This window comes from Phyllostomus hastatus, unplaced genomic scaffold (genome assembly GCF_019186645.2).
Source record: "Phyllostomus hastatus isolate PE091 unplaced genomic scaffold, TTU_PhHast_1.1 phas_scaffold_78, whole genome shotgun sequence".
Lineage (NCBI taxonomy): Eukaryota > Metazoa > Chordata > Mammalia > Chiroptera > Phyllostomidae > Phyllostomus > Phyllostomus hastatus.
Genome location: NW_025334041.1, coordinates 83,393,633 through 83,415,710, shown reverse-complemented (window position 1 = coordinate 83,415,710; position 22,078 = coordinate 83,393,633). Strand labels below are relative to the sequence as shown.

The following is a 22,078-nucleotide window of genomic DNA, read 5'->3' as shown; positions in this document are numbered from 1 at the left end:
AGAAGAAAACTGTCCAAGATTAATACGAATGTGCTAACATTCCCCTTGTGGATCCAATAAGCTTCATATTCACTCTTATCTTTAACAAGCAGCCAGGCAATGTCCAGCTGCTCCTCGGGGGACCACTCTTGGAGTAGCGGGGACTGCTCAGCTATAGCAGCCAGAATACAAGTAGGATGAACTGCTTCCTTCCTCTTCCAAAGCTGCCTTCCCAGGCCAATTATCCCTGCCACTCAGCTGAGAAGGCTAGAAACTGAACAGACATAGAGGGCGCGTGGACGAGAGGTGGAAGGAGAATTTCCAGACTGAGGGAACAGCATGCGCCCAGGCCGCAGGCAGAAAGAGAGCTTCCACACAGTGAAAGCAGCTCAGAGTGGCTGTGCAGCAAGCAGCAAGTGCAGGGGACCAGAGCAGGTGATGGGCACACTTGCTCTGAGTTTGCATTTCAGAAGCCCTGACCCCCTCAGAAAGGCCCTCCCCAGAGAGGCGGTTAGGTGCCCTTTTGGTGTCCTACCGTGTGCTCAGCAGTTCTTCATCCCCACTGATGACAACACGTCTGCTCCTGCCCTCCTTATTCTCCCAGCCCCCACCCCACCCCTGGCCCGAAGCTCCTGGAGGTCAGGGACCACAACTGTCTGGAATCCATACAGCCACCTAATTGTTACTTTAAAGACCTTTCAAAGCCTCGGGGTCACTGTGGACTCCCCTGTCTCCCGGACTAGTGGTGCCCAGGTGGACCCCTCAAGGGACCCCCAAGAGCTGACAGAAGCAGGTCCCTGCCTCTTCCTGCCCCTCAGGGAGGATGGACCCTAGGCCCCGCCATGAAGTTTGAAGCTGGAGCACAACTAAGGGTCCAGAAGTTTGCTCTAAAACCCAGAAGTACAGGCACAGTTAAACAAGTGGTTTCCATGGTCAAGTTCTCTGAGAATCACGTGGGAGGGGGCAAGGCGCAGGCCTGGAGGAGGAAGACGGGTGGCAGAGTAGCCTGTGGGGTGGCTCCAAGGCCAGAGAGACAAGAGGCTGAAATGGAGGGATCAAGTTGAGGTTCGTGGTTTTGGGTGAGGGAAATAGGAATGTTGGAGCGGCACTGTGGACTTGGTTGGAGGGCTCCATTTAGCTGTAATGTGCTGAGTCCTACACAAGGTGGCAGGATGAGGCCAGGTTTGTGGCCTGGCTGACCCTGCAGGAGACCTAAAGCTCCCAGCAGGGGGCACAGCAGACTACACCAGGGCACAGGCGCTGCTGTGTGTCACAAATCCACCTGAGAGAGCACCTGGATTTCCAGCTCCTGAAAGTAGCCTCTGGGTGGGGGGACCCAGTGAGAGGCTCCAGACCACGTGTGGGACACCCATGCTGGTGGTGAGCAGGCTGGGAAGGGAGCACAGGGCTGCAGGCACCAGTCCTGGACCCCAGCTCCACCTCAGAGCTGGTCAGACGGAGGCTTGAGGGGATGAGGCCGTTGGGCCTGAGATATCTGTGAAAACCTCTGAGCATCTGGGGACAGCCGTGGGGTTCCAGGGGTGGCAGATCAGGGAAACTTGCCCTTTCTCTTCCAGGACACGAATTTCCCAGCCTCCCTTCAGACCAGTGGGGGCCACGTGACGGGGTCCCAGACAGTGGGATGTGGCTCTCAGGAATTCCACGTCTAGACCAGGAGTCAACATCCCACACTCTGTCTCTGGCTGCCTTCTTCCCCTCCAGCAGAGCAGCTGGGGGCCAGGCAGATGGAGGGCATCACTGGCCTCAGCCCTTCTCACCTGGAGTCAGCCCACACTCCTCTCCAAGTTCCCCTGCCACAGGGCTCCTCAGCTCCTCTCACTGAAGACGCAGGTCCCTTTCCTCTTGCCAAGCCTGGGATGTTAGCAGGTGTGAGACCTGCAAAGGCTTCAGGAAGCATTTGCTTGTTTGCTTTACTTTGGCTCATCTGCAATCACCCTGGAACCGTGCCTGAATGGCCCTGCTGGAACAGGAGAGAGCCCGCTCACTGTCCTTCAGTCAACACCATGCCACACGAACCAGCCACCACACCCAAGGTGAACAAGGCCAAACCCAAAGAGCTGCCCGGCCAAGCACAGGCTACACAGCTGACCCACACGCTGACAAACCGAGTAAATGTTTATTATGCTTTTGTGATTGACTTTATGCAATGTTTGTGTCACTAGATAAATGCAACAGTGATGACCCAAAAAGACAGAAAGGAGCAGAACCACCCCCCACCCGCCCCCCAGGGGCTTCGATGTTTACAAACAAAAGCTTTTACTGTTACAGTGAGAACTCAGTTAGCTTGTTACTGCTGCAGAGCCCATCCTGTCCTGACAGATGCACCAGGATGCAGATGACAGCTCCCCTTTCTGCTATGGTGCCTGAGAGACCTGAGCAGAAGGGACCTGGTAAGTAAATTCTAATATAGCAACAGCAATTAGTGCCCAGCTTTTGAAGAAGTGCTGGCCCGTCTTCCGGAAGCCCATGCTCTGGTAGAGGGCTATGGCCGAGTACTGCAGCATGGTGGTGCTGAGCACAACCTCACTGTAGCCCTGGTCCCGAGCAAACTGGAGGAGAGTCCTCACCAGGGCTTTTGCTATCCCCTGGCCCCGGTGCTCCAAGGACACACTTAAGTGAAACAGCTCCAGCTGCTTCTTCTGCAGGGTGGGCTTCTCCACAGGCAGAGCTCCCACTGTGCCCACCACCTGCCCCTCAGACTCAGCTACCCAGAAGCAGGAGCCAGGCCCACTGAGGTAGGTTTTGGTGATGTCAGACATGTCTGTGTGCAAAGCGTGGGCTACATACTCAGTCCAGGGGTATTTGGCAAGGAACCTCACAGCAGCAAGGAGGGTGAGGCCAGACAGCAGGGCCAGGACCCAGGACCCAGAGACCAGGAATAGGGCGAGGGGCACCCCAAGCAAGAACACAAGTGTTCGAGGCAGCTTCAGGATGTGGTGGAAGGTCGTGGGGACGTGCTGGACCATGCCCTGGGAGAACAAGTCCAGGACACGTTGGCGGTCGCTCTCCTGATATTTGCGGATGCGGTAAGGAGCCATGGAGACTTGGGTGTCTGAATCTCAAAGTCCACCAGAGAGAGGTAGGCGCCCCTGCACCCCTTCCAGGCAGCCCTGGGGAAGAGAGAGGAAGCCGTGTGAGAACCCCTTCTCTTCCACCTCCCGGGAACCAGAGACCCTGCTCACGGGCTTGTCTTTGTGCTTCTGCCTGGCAGGAAGTCGCCACAGCCATGGGAGAGGGGGGCAGGGTCAGAAAGACCTGCATGTGATGTGGCTCCATTCCTCTCTTGCTGTGTGACCTTGAGCATGTCACTTAACCCCACTAAGCCTCTGTTTTTAGGTCTGCACCACAGTGTAAAATCAAAACCTGCCTTCTGAGATTGTTTTGAGAATTTGACTGAACAACATATACAAAGCTCTGGTATAAAAAGTACCTTCCACCTCCACCCTCTGTCCTTTTCTCTCATCTCTTCTCAGCTTCTTGGTGTATCGGGGTGACACTGTGCAGCAGCCAGGGAGGGCATGTGTCCCCTACCCTTTGGTCCCTCTGCCAGGGTCCACACACTGCAGGAACCCTGTGTTCCCAGGCGTAGGTTTCAGCACAGGCTCCTTCCCCCTTGACTGCAACGTTTTAGGCTGCTGAGGTGGCATAAGAGCCAAACACCAAAACCAGCTCTGCCCTGAGAGCCAGGAGGGCCTGGGGCTGCAGGCCACACCCCAAGCACTGTCCCTCCACCCATGTCCTCTCACCTGTCACCCCCAAATTCTCCAATGTCCAGCGTGGCCTCCTCCCTCAGCACTGACTGGCATTCAGGAAGACTGTGCAGGACCAGCACTGCCTCTGGGAAACAGGCCCTGGAGGCCACCTCACTGGGTGCGTCCTGATTTGTTAATCATGAACCCCAGTGTCAAGGAGCTGAGCCAGGACAGGGCACCCAGAGCCCATTTTTGCATTCTTCTGATCATGCAAATTTAGCTGGGAGGTGTGGGAAGCAAGGTCTGGAACACCTTCCTGGGTCCTCACACTGGGGTCTGTCTGTACTCCCTTCTCCCATGGAGGTTCAAGCCCAGAACACCCCCACCTGGCACCTCAGTGCTCTCTGGTGTTCACCCTCAGCCCTTCATCATCGAGCCTCAGGATAGACCCTCCCCTGGTGCTCTGTCGTCCATGCCGGAGTCCCAGTTGCCTTGCTGGGCACACAGTGTCCTTCACACTGGGCTTCCCCCTGTTTAGACTTTACCTGGTCTGAGAAAAATGGATGACTTGCTGTTCCCTGCACTTGCTCACCCTGTTCTACCTCTGTTTATTCTTCTTCCTTCCTTCCTTCCTTCCTTCCTTTCTCTCGTTCATGACATTATTAAATAAGGTGCACCTACTATATGCCAGGCATCCCTTCCAGGTCTGAGCAATGTTGACACACAGCTGACGGGCACCATTGCCACTGTGCAGCTGGTGTGTGTTCTGGTCACTGGTCAGATTCTGTGCTATACAACTGTCAAATAATTTTCACTGAGATGTACCAATAACTGAAATAGGCAAAAAACAAAACAGATAAATCTCTTCTTTGTGGAATTATGTGCTATACAGAGTTGGGGGGATACTTCACTTCCAAAAATCAGCTGGCACCTCTCCCTGATGACCTCCCCTCACAGACCAGATGAGTTCCTAGCTTGATGTTCTCATGGTTTCCCGAAACCAGTGTCACAGTTAGACTCAATCTTTTGTTCATCATATTTATCTAATGTTTATTTGGGCCATGCACTGAGTGGGCACTTGGGATAAAGCAGAGACCCCGACTGACATGGGTTCTTTCACTCAAGAAGCTCCTCAGGAGCTCAGGAGTTGGGAGACTCTGGCCATCTCTCATACCTGTGAGGAGGGCTCAGGGAGACGTGTGCCAGCTGCTCTGAGAGAGGATAACGCGGGCTTCTGGGAAAGACCCTGTGGCAAAACCCTGAAGGAGAGGTAGGCCTAAGCAAGGTCAAGCCAAGGGGAGCTCTTCGGGCTGAGGTAAAAGAGGCGTGAAGACCCTGAGGCAAGACAAAGGCAAGGCAAGGCTTTCGGGGAAGACGGCCAATGCTGCTACCGAGGGAATGAGTGGTGAGGGCAGCCAGAGCTTGGCCATGCAGAGCCGATCTTCCAGACCAAGGATTTGGACTCCATGCAAAGAGCACCAGGAGGCCATTCATATGATTTTAGCTGGGAGTAACATAACCGGAGCACTGAGGCAGTGTGTGTGTGTGTGTGTGTGTGTGTGTGTGTGTGGTGTGTGGTCGTGTGAGGTGTGGGCTGTGGTGTTCTGTGTGTGTATTCATGTGTGTATGTGTTACTCTAGTTTTATGTGGACAATGGATTGGAAGAGACAGGTATAAAAAAATAATATAAACAAAGTCACTTTAAAATGGAGTTGGAGCTGCAATCCCAAAGGAGCTGCCTTGTACTTCTCACGCCTCAGACCTGTGAAATATTAAATGGGGCAAAATAACCTTTGGACTGGGCTTAAGGCAACATTGTGTACCAAAGAACTGTTTGAAAAGGTAACCAAAAAAAACCCCGACATTTTGATTAATGGACTGATGTCTACCAGACTGAAAATTAAAAATGTATAGAATTAGTTTCATTGTGTTAGCTTACTGGCGCCTATAGAAATGCCTTCCTTTATTGATGTGTTGTTCTCCTGATCCTTCTCATAACTACCTTTGCCCTTTGCCTCAATATTGGAAAACCATTTGGGTTTCTGTTTGAATTAGTGGTTCTCAAATAGCTAGTCTTTTTTTAAATTTCAAATGCTTGTTGCTGCTCATTTTCGATTTTTAGGTTAACATATTTGGAGTCAGAATTGGAATCTATGTGGTCTCACCCTCATGGATGCACAACCCTGGAACCAGACACAGTACCTACAGAGTCTCTTTTGTGCTGACCACTTCCATGTACTGCTGCCTTGTTGACTGTGAAGCCCTCTTGGGTTTAACGCTGCTCTCTCCTTTTTTGGTTGAGGTCAAATGCCTTGATTTGAGATTAGGAGTTTTGTTGAGGGGAGAGATTTTTCCCTCAAGGGGGTGGGCAATCGCCCCAGGGACAATTGTCCTGGTGCCAACATGTGGCAGGATACTACAGGAACTTTCTACTGTATGGGAAAGAATCTTTTTTCTTCAGGAGGGGCTTTTCACTCATGAGAACTACCCTAGGGAGTGAACCGCTCACAAGGTTTCCTTGATGAGTGAGTACTCATTTAGTTGCATGCTCTTTTGTTTCCTTTTCTCATCTTTGTCTATTATGTTGTCATAAGAAATAGATTTCATAAAGAAAGAAATTCAAAACTTTCTGTGACAATGGAATGTATTCTTCAGTTGATAAGCAGACACTTCTAAAAGACAAAACAATTTCTCTGCAAGAATCCTAAAACAAACTTTGGCCACCTTAGCAGGTGCTTAAAAAATTCTTATTGTTTGTCCTGCCTGAAACTTGACAAGATATTTCAAAGAATTTAATAACTCTATAATCAGAAATTTAGCAAAATTAGAAGTCTAATAGGATTTTTAAAGCCTTCTCAGCAACTTTCAAGGTCCTCTTACAGATAATCAAAAATATAAACAGAGGTCACAACTGCCTGAAACTAAACAAACTAAAGGATGGGAAAAGGAATCTTTTCTTTTAATAGCAGAAATTACTTAAAAGATGCCCTTTCCTGAGTAGCACCACCTGCCCCCACTCTCCTTAAAATTTTCTTATCAAGAACAAACACAAATCTTAAAAGTCAATTAAAATTGGTAAAAGCCTTAGCCATCTGAACAAATGCTAAACTTACCTTATTCCAACTGCTATAAATTATGGAGTTTTACCTGATTTTTAAAAATGAATTTATTGGGGAGACAATAAAATTATACAGGTTTCAGGTGTACAATTCTACAGTACATCATCTGTAATCGTATTGTGTGTCCACCACCCCAAGTCAAGTCTCCTTCCATCACCATTTAGCCCTCCTTTACCTCCCCTTACCTCTCTTTCCCTCTGGTAATCACCATGCTGTTGTTTGTGTCTATGAGTTTGAGGTTTGCTTTGTTTGTTTGTTTTTTGCTTGGTCCCTTCACCTTTCTCACCCAACCCCCAACCTTCCTCCCCTCTGGACAGCTGTCAGTTTTTTCCCTGTAGCTGTGAGTCTGTTTCTTTTTTGTTTTTTAGTTTATTTTGTTCATTAGACTCCACATATAAGTGAAATCACACGGTACTTATCTTTTGCTGACTGGCTTATTTCACTTACCATAATATTCTCCAAGGTCCATCCATACTGTCACCAAAAAAAAAAACAAAACCCTTCTTTTTTAAGGCCAAATAGTATTATGTTATGTAAATGTACCACAACTTTTTAATCCACTTATCTACTGATGCACACTTGAGCTGTTTACAGATTTGGCTACTGTAAATAATGCTACAATGAACATAGGGGTGTATATATTCTTTCAAATCAGTGTTTTGGGTTCTTTTAGATAAATTCCCAGAAGTGGAATTGCTGGATCATGAGGCAGTTTCCATTTTTAATTGTTTGAAGTAACTCTATACTGCTGTCTGCAGTGACTACAACATTCTGCATTCCCACCAATAGTGCATATAGGTTTCCTTTTCTCCACATCCTCGCCAACACTTGTTTGTTGATTTAGTGATGATAGCTGTTTTGACAGGTGTGAGGTGATATCCCATTATGGCTATCATTTTCATTTCTCTGATGATTAGTGATGTTGAGCATCTTTTCATTTGTCTATTGGCCATCTGTAATGTCCTCTTTGGAGAAGTACCAGCTCAGGTCCTCTGCCCATTTTTAAATTAGATTGTTTGTTTGTTGGGTACTGAGTTTGATAAGTTTCTTATACATTTTTGATATTAACCCCTTATTAGATGTCTTATTGGCAAATATGTTCTCCCATTCAGTGGGATGGTTTTTCATTTTGTCTATGGTTTCCATTGCTGTGCAAAAATTTTTAGTTTGATGTAATCCCACTTGTTTATTTTTTCTTTTGTTTCCTTTGCTCAAGGAGACATACCAGAAAAAACATTGCTGAGAGAAATGTCTGAGATTTTACTGCCTATGTTTTCTTCTAGGGCTTTTATGCCTTTGAGTCTAACATTTAAGTCTTTAAGCCATTTTGAGTTTTTTCTTTTATATAGTGTGATAAGGTGTACTCTCATTTTTTGCACATATCTGTCCAAGTTTCCTAGGATCATTTATTGATTACTCCACTCTATAGGTTTGCCTCCTTTGTCAAATATTAATTGACCATGTAGTCTCTAGTCTGTTCCATTGATCTCTTTGTCTGTTTTTATGCCACTAACATGGCCTTATAACATAGGTTGGTATCAGGTAGCAGATTCCTCCAATTTTGTTTATCTTTTTCAAGATTATTGTGGTTATTGAGTCTTTTGTGGTTCCATATAAATATTTGGAAAATTTTTTAGTTCTGTGAATATGCCATTAGTATCTGGATAGGAACTGTGTTGAATTTGTAGATTGCTCTGGGTAGTTTGAACATTTTAATGTTGTTAATTCTTCCTACCCATGAACATGGCATATGCTTTTCCTTATTTGTATTTTCTTCAGTGTCTTATAATTTCCTGAGTACAGATCTTATTTAAATGTATTCCTAGGTATTTTTTTTTACTTTTGCTTGTTTTTGAACTTTATTTAAATGGTATTATACACTATGTATTTTTGTGTCTGTCTTTTTTTCATCAAATTTTAAGCTTATGAGATTTATCTACATTTTTTAGTGAAGTTTTAGTTTCATTGCTCTGTAATGGTGTTTCTCAACAGCAGCACCATCGACATTTTGGGCCAGATAATTCATTATTGTGCAGGCTGTCCTGTGCATTTGGATTGTTTAGCAGCGTCCTTGGTCTTTACCCACTAGATGCCAGTGCCTTATGCCGTCCTAGTTGTGGCCATCAAAAATGTGTCCCAGCAATGCCAAATGTTGGTTAGCAGGCAAAATTGCCTTCATGAAAACCACTGCTATACAGTGTTGCATTGTATAATATACCATGGTAATTCTCTTATTTTACTATTCTGCTGTTGATGGGTAATTGGGTGGTTTCTAGTGTGGGGCTATTGTAAACACAGCTGCTGTGAACATTCTTGAGTTTATGTCTTATGTCTTATTCTTATGTCTTTAGTGAGCATATTTTTTAACCTTTCTTTAAGCATATTTTATTGATTATGCTATTAGTTTTCCCAGTTTTCCCTCTTTATCCTCCTTCTGCCCTGCACCCCCACCCCTCCAGTATTCCCCCTCTTAGTTCATGTCCATGGGTTATACATATAAGTTCTTTGAATTCTCTACTTCCTATACCATTTTTTACCTCTCCCCATCTATTTTATGCCTACCAATTATGTTTCTTATTCCCTGTACCTTTCTGCCCCCATTCCTCCCCTCCCCTTTCCCACTGAAAACCCCTATGGGATGTCTATTTCTTTGATTTTGTTCTTGTTCTAGTTGTTTGCTTAGTTTGTTTTTGTTTGTTTGTTTGTTTAGTTTCAGTTGATAGTTTTGAGTTTGTTGTCAGTTTACTGTTCACAGTTTTGATCTTCTTTTTCTCAGATAAGTCCCTCTAACATTTCATTAATAAAGGCTTGGTGATGATGAACTCCTTTAACTTGACCTTATCTGAGAAGTTCTTTATCTGTCCTTCCATTCTAAATGATAGCTTTGCTGGATAGAGCAATCTTGGATGTAGATTCTTGCCTTTTGTGACTTGGAATACTTATTTCTAGCCCCTTCTTGCCTGCAAGGTCTCTTTTGAGAAATCAGCTGACAGTCTTATGGGAACTCCTTTGTAGGTAACTGTCTCCTCTTGCTGCTTTTAAGATTCTCCCCTTATCTAGCCCTGGCTGGCATAGCTCAGTGGATTAAGCGCGGGCTGCGAACCAAAGTGTCGCAGGTTCGATTCCCAGTCAGGGCACATGCCTGGGTTGCAGGCCACGGGCCCCAGCAACCACACATTGATGTTTCTCTCCCTCTCTCTACCTCCCTCCTTTCCCTCTCTAAAAATAAATAAATCGATTAAAAAAAAAGATTCTCCCCTTATCTTTCATCTTGGCTAATGTAATTATGATGTGCCTTCGTGTGTGACTCCTTGAATCCAACTTGTTGGGATTCTCTGAGCTTCCTGGACTTCCTAGAAGTTTATTTCCTTTGCAAAATTGGGGAAGTTTTCCTTCATTATTTTTTTTCAGATAAGTTTTCAATTTCTTGTTCTTCCTCTTCTCCTTCTGGCACCCCTATTATTCAGATGTTGAAATGTTTAAAATTTTCCTAGAAGTTCCTAAGCCTCTCCTCATTTTTTTGAATTCTTCTTTCTTCATTCTCTTCTGATTGAATGTTTATTTCTTCCTTCTGGTCCAAACCTTCATTTGAGTCCCAGTTTCCTTCCCATCACTGTTGGTTCCCTGCACATTTTCCTTTATTTCACTTTGCATAGCTTTTACTTTTTCCTCTATTTTGCTATCACACTCAACCATTTCTGTGAGCACCCTGATTACCAGTTTTTTGAACTCTGCATCTGATGAGTTGGCTATTTCTTCATTGCTTAGTTGTATTTTTCTGGAGCTTTGTTCTGTTCTTTCATTTGGGCCAATTTTTTTGTCCTGATATACTTGTTACATAGTAAGGGGCAGAGCATTAGATATTCACTAGGGCAGGGTCACTGTGTTGTGGCTCTGTATGTGGGGGAGGGGTCTGAGAGGGAACAGTGTTGCTTGCTCAGCTCTTGGCGGGCTTTCAGCCACTTCCCACAAGCAAATTGGGCCCTTTTGGTGCTGATTCCTGGATGGATGGTTTTGTGTACGTTCTAAGACACTGTGAGTCTCTCCTCTAGCAAGAACTTCTAGGAGGATGCTGTAGAGAATCCAGACGAGAGAAAGATCATGGCTGCCCCTAAAGGTGCCATCTGAAGCCTTCCTATTCAGAAACCAGCAGCTGCCAGCCAGCACCCAGGCTGGCGGGTGGAGACTGCCGAGGCTGCACATCTTGGCACGCAAAAAGGCACAAGGTTAGAGCTTCACATGAAGTCTGGTTGGTGAGTCCATGGGTATTTGTCCCATTGTTTCCTGTACATTTTATTTATGTTCTACTTATTGATGACAGAGATGGAAAGAGAGAAAAAGAGAGAGAAACATTGATTTGTTGTTCCACTTATTTATGAATTCACTGGTTGATTCTTGTTTGCACCCTGACTGGAGCTCAAACCCACAACCTTGGCATATGCAGACTACACTCCCACCAGCTGAGCTCCCTGGCTGGGGCTTTCTGTATTTTTTAATATTTTATTTTAACATTTCAGTGTTAAGCAAAACTTGAACTAGAAATCAAAAGAGAACAGAGTATTCTAAAGTACAGTTGCATAGTCCTTGTGAGTCTGTTTAATATTAAATCTAGCAGTCAGTTGAAGGCCAGAGGTCAGTGCTGGCCCTGCCCTCTCACCTTTGAAACCTGTGTTCTCACCAGGCGTCCGTGCCTCGGGTTTCCCCTAAGCCCTAAGCCCTGTGGCCTCGGGTGACATTCGGGCTTTTTATCTGTCCTGACAGCCATGAACATTAAAGGTGTAATGACATGAAAAGGTTGTAAAAATATACTGCCAAGCAATAAAAGGTTACAAAACTGTATATTTTCATCATTTTTTGGAGTGCTATAACTTAAAAAGAATATGCAGAGGGCAAGTCTGAGTGGTGACAGCATGTGTTGGCAGCAGCTGCCTCCAGCTAGAGCACTTCCAGGTCCTGTGCGAGAGACAGAGTCTGGGTGTCCGAGCGCACGCCAGGCTCTCACTCTGCTTTCAGGCATTGAACCTGAGGCTCGGCTCTGCCTCAGCTGCCTCTGAGCACTGGCAGGGGTGTCTGCCCTGTGGGCCGTGGGCCTCACGCAGCCCAGGATGGCTGTGAATGTGGCCCAACACAAAATCGTAAATTTACTTAACACATTATGAGGGGTTTTTTATGATTATGTGGTGCAGTATATTTAATGCTGTGGTCCAAGACAACTCTTCTTCTTCCAGTGTGGTCCTGAGATGCTTCTACCCCTGGTAGAAGAACCCAGTTAATATTGTGAACTCCTAAGGGTAAGGTGGGTGTGTTATTCTATTGGTTTTTTTAAGTAACCATCTCAATTGTGTACAATTGAGTGGCACTTAGTACATTCACAGTGTTTTGCAACCCACCACCTCTATCTAGTTCCAAAGCATTTTCATCGCCCCAAAAGGAAACCTCTTGCCCAGGAAGCTCCTTTCTCCTTCTCCCCAGCACCTGGCAACCACTTGTCTGGGCTCTGTTTCCAAGGATTTACCTGTTCTGGATGTTCCATATCAATGGAATCCTGCAGTGTGAACTTTGACTTCACATCTTCAAGGTGCACCCGTGCCGTAGCACGCACCGGCACTTCATCACTTCTCACGGCGGGACAGTGTTCCGCTGTGCAGACAGAGGGCTTTTGTTTGTCCATCCATCCACCGATGGACATTGGGTTGCTTTCCCCTTTTGGCTGTTGTGAACAATGCTGCGATGCACACATTCAGGTACAACTACTTGTGTGAACACCTGTTTTCAGTTCTTTCAGTAGATACTTAGGAGCAGGATTGGAGGGCCATGTTTAACATCCTGAAGAATGCCAAACTGTTGTCCAAAGTGGCAGCACTGTTTTAGTTTCTTGTCTGCCTCGGCACCACTGCCAGTATGAACAGTACAGACAGCTGGTATTCATGGAGGAGTCTGAGGCCTGGCACTGTGAGAAAGGTATCTTCCTACGCTGTGCTATTGGACATTCACAACAGCTTAAGAGCTAAGGTTGCTATTAATGTCCCCATTTTGCAAATGGCAAACCGAGGCCTGCAAAGCTGAGATAATCCACCCAAGGACCACGGCACGTGGCAGGGTGGGAACTAGAGCCAAGGCACTCGGACTCCAAGGCCTGCTTGTTTGCCTTCTCGGTCCCTCATGCCGACCCCACCAGCCGGCGTGCCTGACAAGTGTTCGATGAACTGTGAAACAGTGTGCAGCGCTGTGTGCAAGGAGAACCAGCTCTGTCTGGTGGGTGTCAAATTCATCCCTCAAGCCCCACCAAGCCCATCGCACCACCAGTAGTCAGGCCACACTTGGCCAAAGTCCGTGCGTGACTAAGCTCTCATCTTTCTTCAAGATCCATTTCAGCACTACCTTCTCCGCCAACACATCTGACCACTCCCAACTGGACAGATCTGGTACCCCTCCCTCCTTTGAAGCCTTTGCACCTCTTATCAAGTACTTCTATTGCTGTCAAATTGATACTTACTTAACGAGCAACTATTAACTTATTGCGATTAATTTGACCCACCATTAACCTGATAAGCTATTTTATTCATCTTTCTACTGTCCATAGACACCTGAGTAAAACATCTTTCTTCCATCTTGCTCTCTCTCTATATATATATATAGAGAGAGAGACACTCATTTCACTGCACACATCGACAGTTCGTTCCTTCCTTTTTGTGCCTAGTAGTATTCCATTGCACAAATACTTTGTTTATCCATTCACCTGCTGATGGACACTGAGGCTGCTTCCAGTTCGGAGCTATTACCAAAAAGGCTGTGCTAAACATTTGTGTACAAGTTTTTGCATGGACTTGTTTGCATTTCTCATAGGTAAATACTGGTTTTGTGGAAGACAGTTTTTCCATGGCCAGAGGTGGGGGAGGCAGGGATGGGAATGGGAATGTTGCTCAGGCAGCAGTGTGAGCGACGGGGAATGGGATGAAGCTTTGCTCATTCATCCGCCCCCCACTCACCTCCTGCTGTGCGGCCCAGTTCCAAACAGGCCACAGACCCAGGTCCATGCCCGGAGATTGCAGAGCCCTGCCCGAGTGCACCAGCACAGCCCAGAAATGGGTCAGTGAGATGGAAGGTAGACAATCAAGTGGCATTACATACTGGAAGTTTCAGGAAGAGAAAAACCAATTCAAGTTCACTTAACTTAGGCTTCTGGAAAGAATACCATCTCCCCTGACCAGTCATTAGGGTCCCCATAACCCAACTGCGGTCCTTGCCATGCACTTTCCCTGAGTAAGAGGAGATGAGTAAGAGAAAATGATGGCAAATCATTGCGGTGGGGAAATAAGGTGATCCTTGATAAGATGCTCAGAAATCCTGAGACAATAATTCCAGCTCTAGAAAAAAACAAATTCTCTGAGAAAGAGAGATAATCTCAGGTCCTGACACTCAATTAGGTGATTCAAGCAGATTTGATGGGACTAGCCATGGAGGGGATGCAGGGTGGGACAGGAACCAGGAGTTCTTGCTCAGAGGCCTGAGGCCAGGTGGCGGGAGAAGTGACAAGAACCCAATCCAAGATTCGAGTAGAGTAAGCAGTCTTGTGAGGTCCAGGGACAAAGCCAGCCTTGGGGTCCTCGCAGGGAGGGGACAGGAGAGTAAAAACTCCAGCCTCACTTTTCCTCCCTCCTATCTCCTGCTAGCCTGCCCTCTCCATACGTGTGGCCAAACCCAAGCAAATGCCAAGAGGAAGGGAGACTCTTGCTGTTACATAAAACTTTACCCATCAGATCAAACAAATTACTAGCTGAAGAACGGGGAAGGGAAGTTTGGAGTCAGCATTCTGGGTTTTCCTCCTGCTGGGCTCGAGTCCCTGACCTGGAAAATCACCATGGCCCATGCCCTCCCTGCTTCCTGGAAAACTCAGTCTCCCACATCTGCCCCAGTGGGTCCCTGCGCAAATCACAGACCTGTCCGGTGCGGATGCCCGGACGCCCTGCCTCACCTCTGTCTGCATCCCAGGGGCTGGCAGGACCCACAGCCCCAGCCCGGTTCAGAAGCACCGCCGCCAGCACGTGCGCACACACACACACACACACACACACACACACACACACACGGGCGCACACCAGCAACATCCTTCCTCTGCCAAAGTTCCAGGCCCATAGGCGCCCATATGACTTTCAGACTCCTTGGGGTCGGTGCTTTTGCTCCAACCACAGAGAGACACAGATGCCCCAGGCCTCTCCTATGGGCGGCCTTGGGTTGAACATGGCGCCCCCTCCACACTTTGGTTGCGAAGGGCGGGCTCAGCGCAGCGGCACCTCTCCCAGTCAAAACCTCTCAACACCTTTGCTCTCCAAACTTTTCTATCCTCTTTTTGGATTAAGGGGCCAACTAACTCATCCTTTCTTTCCCGATTAAAAAAAAAATAGTATGGCATTTGCCCTGGCTGGTGTAGTTCTGTGGATTGAGTGCAGGCCTGAAGCGAACTGAAGCGTCCCTGGTGTGATTCCCCTGTCAGGCAGGGCACATGCCTGGAGGGGGGGGGCAGGTGCCCAGTAGGGGGCGTGCGAGAGGCAATCACACATTGATGTTTCTCTCCCTCTCTTTCTCCCTCCCTTCCCCTCTCTCTAAAAAACAAATAAATAAAATCTTTTAAAAATTATATAACACTATTTTTAAATGTTTGGTGGCATTTAGTGCATTCATTATGCTGTACAACCATGTATATTAAGTCTCAGAACTTGCTAATCACCCCAAAAGAAAACGTGCACACATTAAGCCATCAGTTCCTGTTCCTTGCCCCCCCCTGGCAACATTTGGGAACCCCCTACACTGTCTTGACAATCTCCTTTGATATTTCCACATTTTGGTCTTCAGTCTCATAGTAACATTTCTTGTATGTCGTATCTGGTGCTTCTGTCTGAAGCCCAGTTTAATTCCCGTTACCCTTAGCCCACCATCTTGGCCCAGTCATCGCCCTCCAGTTCACAGACAGATGCATCACTCGACAGCTCTGGGCCCCTCACATGGATCCTTCAGGAAAACACTGTTTAAAAAGTGGTGGTGCATACACAGTGGATTATTACTCAGCCATAAAAAAGAATGAAACCTTACCATATGCGCTGAACTGAATGGGTGGACCTAGAGGGTATTGTATTAAGTGAAATAAGTCAGAGAAAGACAAATACCATGTGATTTCACTTACATGTGGAATCTAAAGAACAATATGAACAAACAAAACAGAAACAGACTCACTGACACAGAGAAGAGACTGCTGGTTGTCAGAGGGGAAGGATATTGGGGGCTGGGTGACAAAAGTAAAAGGATGAAGAAGTACAAACTGGCAGGTACAAAATAGTCATGGGGACCTAAAGCACAGCATAGGGAACACAGTCAGTAATATTGTAATAACTATGCACGGTGCCAGGTGGGTACTGGAAACACCAGGGGGGATCACTTTGGAAACCATATGCTTGTCTAACTGATGTGCTGCACACCTGAAATTGATACAAGACAATATTGAATGTAAACTGTACTTGAAAAATAAAATTAAAAAAAGACTCCATTGGCAGTGAGTGGGGATTTGGTCTGGGGAACATCGGCCAAGATGTAACCAGCTTGGGCAGTCAGGCCTCTGTCCCCCCGAGTTGGGCTATGCCAGCCCCTCAACCCGACAACCAGGCGGGAGGTCAGGAGCGTGGACCAACAAGGATCCTCTGATTCCTCCGCCTCAGGCAGAGAGCTACAGGCTGTAGGAGGCTGGGGCCATGTTGCATTTAGAAGAAAACTGTCCAAGATTAATACGGATGTGCTAACATTCCCCTTGTGGATCCAATAAGCTTCATATTCACTCTTATCTTTAACAAGCAGCCAGGCAATGTCCAGCTGCTCCTCGGGGGACCACTCTTGGAGTAGCGGGGACTGCTCAGCTATAGCAGCCAGAATACAAGTAGGATGAACTGCTTCCTTCCTCTTCCAAAGCTGCCTTCCCAGGCCAATTATCCCTGCCACTCAGCTGAGAAGGCTAGAAACTGAACAGACATAGAGGGCGCGTGGACGAGAGGTGGAAGGAGAATTTCCAGACTGAGGGAACAGCATGCGCCCAGGCCGCAGGCAGAAAGAGAGCTTCCACACAGTGAAAGCAGCTCAGAGTGGCTGTGCAGCAAGCAGCAAGTGCAGGGGACCAGAGCAGGTGATGGGCACACTTGCTCTGAGTTTGCATTTCAGAAGCCCTGACCCCTCAGAAAGGCCCTCCCCAGAGAGGCGGTTAGGTGCCCTTTTGGTGTCCTACCGTGTGCTCAGCAGTTCTTCATCCCCACTGATGACAACACGTCTGCTCCTGCCCTCCTTATTCTCCCAGCCCCCACCCCACCCCTGGCCCGAAGCTCCTGGAGGTCAGGGACCACAACTGTCTGGAATCCATACAGCCACCTAATTGTTACTTTAAAGACCTTTCAAAGCCTCGGGGTCACTGTGGACTCCCCTGTCTCCCGGACTAGTGGTGCCCAGGTGGACCCCTCAAGGGACCCCCCAAGAGCTGACAGAAGCAGGTCCCTGCCTCTTCCTGCCCCTCAGGGAGGATGGACCCTAGGCCCCGCCATGAAGTTTGAAGCTGGAGCACAACTAAGGGTCCAGAAGTTTGCTCTAAAACCCAGAAGTACAGGCACAGTTAAACAAGTGGTTTCCATGGTCAAGTTCTCTGAGAATCACGTGGGAGGGGCAAGGCGCAGGCCTGGAGGAGGAAGACGGGTGGCAGAGTAGCCTGTGGGGTGGCTCCAAGGCCAGAGAGACAAGAGGCTGAAATGGAGGGATCAAGTTGAGGTTCGTGGTTTTGGGTGAGGGAAATAGGAATGTTGGAGCGGCACTGTGGACTTGGTTGGAGGGCTCCATTTAGCTGTAATGTGCTGAGTCCTACACAAGGTGGCAGGATGAGGCCAGGTTTGTGGCCTGGCTGACCCTGCAGGAGACCTAAGCTCCCAGCAGGGGGCACAGCAGACTACACCAGGGCACAGGCGCTGCTGTGTGTCACAAATCCACCTGAGAGAGCACCTGGATTTCCAGCTCCTGAAAGTAGCCTCTGGGTGGGGGGACCCAGTGAGAGGCTCCAGACCACGTGTGGGACACCCATGCTGGTGGTGAGCAGGCTGGGAAGGGAGCACAGGGCTGCAGGCACCAGTCCTGGACCCCAGCTCCACCTCAGAGCTGGTCAGACGGAGGCTTGAGGGGATGAGGCAGTTGGGCCTGAGATATCTGTGAAAACCTCTGAGCATCTGGGGACAGCCGTGGGGTTCCAGGGGGTGGCAGATCAGGGAAACTTGCCCTTTCTCTTCCAGGACACGAATTTCCCAGCCTCCCTTCAGACCAGTGGGGGCCACGTGACGGGGTCCCAGACAGTGGGATGTGGCTCTCAGGAATTCCACGTCTAGACCAGGAGTCAACATCCCACACTCTGTCTCTGGCTGCCTTCTTCCCCTCCAGCAGAGCAGCTGGGCGCCAGGCAGATGGAGGGCATCACTGGCCTCAGCCCTTCTCACCTGGAGTCAGCCCACACTCCTCTCCAAGTTCCCCTGCCACAGGGCTCCTCAGCTCCTCTCACTGAAGACGCAGGTCCCTTTCCTCTTGCCAAGCCTGGGATGTTAGCAGGTGTGAGACCTGCAAAGGCTTCAGGAAGCATTTGCTTGTTTGCTTTACTTTGGCTCATCTGCAATCACCCTGGAACCGTGCCCGAATGGCCCTGCTGGAACAGGAGAGAGCCCGCTCACTGTCCTTCAGTCAACACCATGCCACACGAACCAGCCACCACACCCAAGGTGAACAAGGCCAAACCTAAAGAGCTGCCCGGCCAAGCACAGGCTACACAGCTGACCCACACGCTGACAAACCGAGTAAATGTTTATTATGCTTTTGTGATTGACTTTATGCAATGTTTGTGTCACTAGATAAATGCAACAGTGATGACCCAAAAAGACAGAAAGGAGCAGAACCACTCCCCACCCGCCCCCCAGGGGCTTCGATGTTTACAAACAAAAGCTTTTACTGTTACAGTGAGAACTCAGTTAGCTTGTTACTGCTGCAGAGCCCATCCTGTCCTGACAGATGCACCAGGATGCAGATGACAGCTCCCCTTTGTGCTATGGTGCCTGAGAGACCTGAGCAGAAGGGACCTGATAAGTAAAATGAAATATAGAAATAGCGAGTAGCCTGCCACACATGGATTGGAAGTGCTGGCCCGTCTTCCGGAAGCCCATGCTCTGGTAGAGGGCTATGGCCGAGTACTGCAGCATGGTGGTGCTGAGCACAACCTCACTGTAGCCCTGGTCCCGAGCAAACTGGAGGAGAGTCCTCACCAGGGCTTTTGCTATCCCCTGGCCCCGGTGCTCCAAGGACACACTTAAGTGAAACAGCTCCAGCTGCTTCTTCTGCAGGGTGGGCTTCTCCACAGGCAGAGCTCCCACTGTGCCCACCACCTGCCCCTCAGACTCAGCTACCCAGAAGCAGGAGCCAGGCCCACTGAGGTAGGTTTTGGTGATGTCAGACATGTCTGTGTGCAAAGCGTGGGCTACATACTCAGTCCAGGGGTATTTGGCAAGGAACCTCACAGCAGCAAGGAGGGTGAGGCCAGACAGCAGGGCCAGGACCCAGGACCCAGAGACCAGGAATAGGGCGAGGGGCACCCCAAGCAAGAACACAAGTGTTTGAGGCAGCTTCAGGATGTGGCGGAAAGCGGTGGGGGAGTGCTCGACTATGCCCTGGGAGAACAAGTCCAGGACACGTTGGCGGTCGCTCTCCTGATATTTGCGGATGCGGTAAGGAGCCATGGAGACTTGGGTGTCTGAATCTCAAAGTCCACCAGAGAGAGGTAGGCGCCCTGCACCCCTTCCAGGCAGCCCTGGGGAAGAGAGAGGAAGCCGTGTGAGAACCCCTTCTCTTCCACCTCCCAGGAACCAGAGACCCTGCTCACGGGCTTGTCTTTGTGCTTCTGCCTGGCAGGAAGTCGCCACAGCCATGGGAGAGGGGGCAGGGTCAGAAAGACCTGCATGTGATGTGGCTCCATTCCTCTCTTGCTGTGTGACCTTGAGCATGTCACTTAACCCCACTAAGCCTCTGTTTTTAGGTCTGCACCACAGTGTAAAATCAAAACCTGCCTTCTGAGATTGTTTTGAGAATTTGACTGAACAACATATACAAAGCTCTGGTATAAAAAAGTACCTTCCACCTCCACCCTCTGTCCTTTTCTCTCATCTCTTCTCAGCTTCTTGGTGTATCGGGGGTGACACTGTGCAGCAGCCAGGGAGGGCATGTGTCCCCTACCCTTTGGTCCCTCTGCCAGGGTCCACACACTGCAGGAACCCTGTGTTCCCAGGCGTAGGTTTCAGCACAGGCTCCTTCCCCCTTGACTGCAACGTTTTAGGCTGCTGAGGTGGCATAAGAGCCAAACACCAAAACCAGCTCTGCCCTGAGAGCCAGGAGGGCCTGGGGCTGCAGGCCACACCCCAAGCACTGTCCCTCCACCCATGTCCTCTCACCTGTCACCCCCAAATTCTCCAATGTCCAGCGTGGCCTCCTCCCTCAGCACTGACTGGCATTCAGGAAGACTGTGCAGGACCAGCACTGCCTCTGGGAAACAGGCCCTGGAGGCCACCTCACTGGGTGCGTCCTGATTTGTTAATCATGAACCCCAGTGTCAAGGAGCTGAGCCAGGACAGGGCAAAGAGCCTGTTCTCCGTTCACCTCTGTGATTACTAGTAATTAGTTTGGTGGAGACTAATGGTGGAGAAGGTGCTGTTAGCAGGTTCTGTAATAGCCTAAAAAGAAGGCACAGGGCTTATGAGCAGTCCCTATAATTTTCAGTGTGTTGGGGGTAGTTAATAGGGTCTAAAGACGCTTCACCTGCAGCAACTCAATTCAAGACTGGGTTGATGCGGAGCAACAATGTTCACCAGGCTAACAGAGCACATTTCCCCCACCGTGTTCCAGAGCACAGGGGAAGACAGCCAACTGTTTGCTTTAATATGTAATCCTTGACTAAGGAGCCAAATCCCCGTGGTCTACCAACCTGCATCCCTTCCCTCCCAGCACCAAATGCTCTCTAGGAACAGTTTGCTTTTGCCCGTGAAGCATTTGGACTCTGGAGCTACCAGGTTAATTAATATAAAGGAAACTGCTCCTAATTTGGCTAAAAACGACTTTCTCTAAAAGACTTGTGGAGCTTATGTAAACTTCTTCCCCCAGGAAATGGCAATGCTTTGATTTGTTTTCTTCTTGTTAGAAGGAGCTGAAAACACCGTCTATCGTTACAGAAACGAGACCTGTAAAACCGCTGTTCATACCATGCAAACCAATAAACATATGAGTTCAAGTTCATCAGTTGTCCGACATGTCGCAATGGCAAAATGCTTAAAAGTTAAAAGGCCTGGCAGGGATTTGCAAGCTTGCACTCTGCTACTGGGTATGCAAAATGGCGCAACTTTCTGGTATTAAAAGCCTTTAAGGAGTGCACATCCTCTTTCCCAATAATTCCGCTTGGGGAAGCTATCCTAAAGAAAGAGCAACATCTACCAAGATTTACTTGTTAGGGGCAAAAATAAAGGCAACACAAATGTGTAACAGAATTGCGCATGCGGTGGGTTACACAGCAATGAAACGAACACGCACAGTCCGCGCTCACTCAAGCTCCCGGAGCGGTGGCGGCCTCTCCGGCTCTACTTGCTCCTCCTCCTGCTGAGCCACTGTCCTCCTAGCACTGGGTCGTCATCTCGGTCCGGTCCGCAGCAGGAGCCGCAGGAGCCTCTAGTCCCGGGCTGCCGCCTCGCACGCCAGGGCTTTTCCCCTTGCAGTCACTTCGGGGGCCCTCCCGCCGGTGCCCCCCCCCACCCCCGCCTGCCGGTGCCCCCGCTTTCTCCCGGATTGCGGATCCCCGGGCACTGCCCCCACCCTCTTCCTCCCTCACCTCCAAGAGGACAGTCTATGTCTTACCCCTCAGACTGGCGCCCTGGCACCTCTGCCCAACAGCAGCCTTGCCCCGGCGCGGGACACCTCTCGGGCCTCCCCAAAGAAGTGGCAAAAGAAGAAAGTGCGGTTTGTCAGCACCTGCAGCAACGGGCGGGGCTCAACCAGCGGAGCGGAGCACAGCGCTGGAAGTCGGGAACTGGGCCAAAGCCTAGGCCTCAGGTCCTGCCAACTCACCCAAGGACGCGAGTCTTTTTCCTGGTCTGCTGCCTCCTGTGGCGCCTGGCCAGCCCTTGCTTAGAAAAGAGGAAAATCAGAGAAAATGATATTCCCCAGGGGCAA

At 48.9% G+C, this 22,078-nt stretch overlaps 1 protein-coding gene across 9 annotated transcripts; it reads right to left on the bottom strand.

The window, feature by feature from the left end:
- Positions 1-2,102: 2,102 nt before the first annotated feature.
- Positions 2,103-21,978, bottom strand: NAT8 (N-acetyltransferase 8 (putative)). 9 transcript variants are annotated; one of them, XM_045828553.1, is made up of 2 exons: positions 21,764-21,978; positions 2,103-3,110 (listed from the first exon to the last, which is right to left on the bottom strand). In XM_045828553.1, the coding sequence occupies exon 2, from the start codon at positions 3,036-3,038 to the stop codon at positions 2,355-2,357; it is 684 nt and encodes a 227-aa protein (XP_045684509.1). In that variant the 5' UTR covers positions 3,039-3,110; positions 21,764-21,978; the 3' UTR covers positions 2,103-2,354. The 9 variants fall into 9 exon arrangements, with proteins under 9 accessions (XP_045684509.1, XP_045684510.1, XP_045684511.1 ...); XM_045828554.1 differs by lacking the exon at positions 21,764-21,978 and adding an exon at positions 21,443-21,641; XM_045828555.1 differs by lacking the exon at positions 21,764-21,978 and adding an exon at positions 21,456-21,641.
- Between the last annotated feature and the right edge of the window lie 100 nt (positions 21,979-22,078).

Bases quoted from the DNA above. Each gene is read 5' to 3' on its own strand.
- NAT8 (XM_045828547.1), bottom strand. From the start codon at position 19,605: ATGGCTCCTTACCGCATCCGCAAATATCAGGAGAGCGACCGCCAACGT.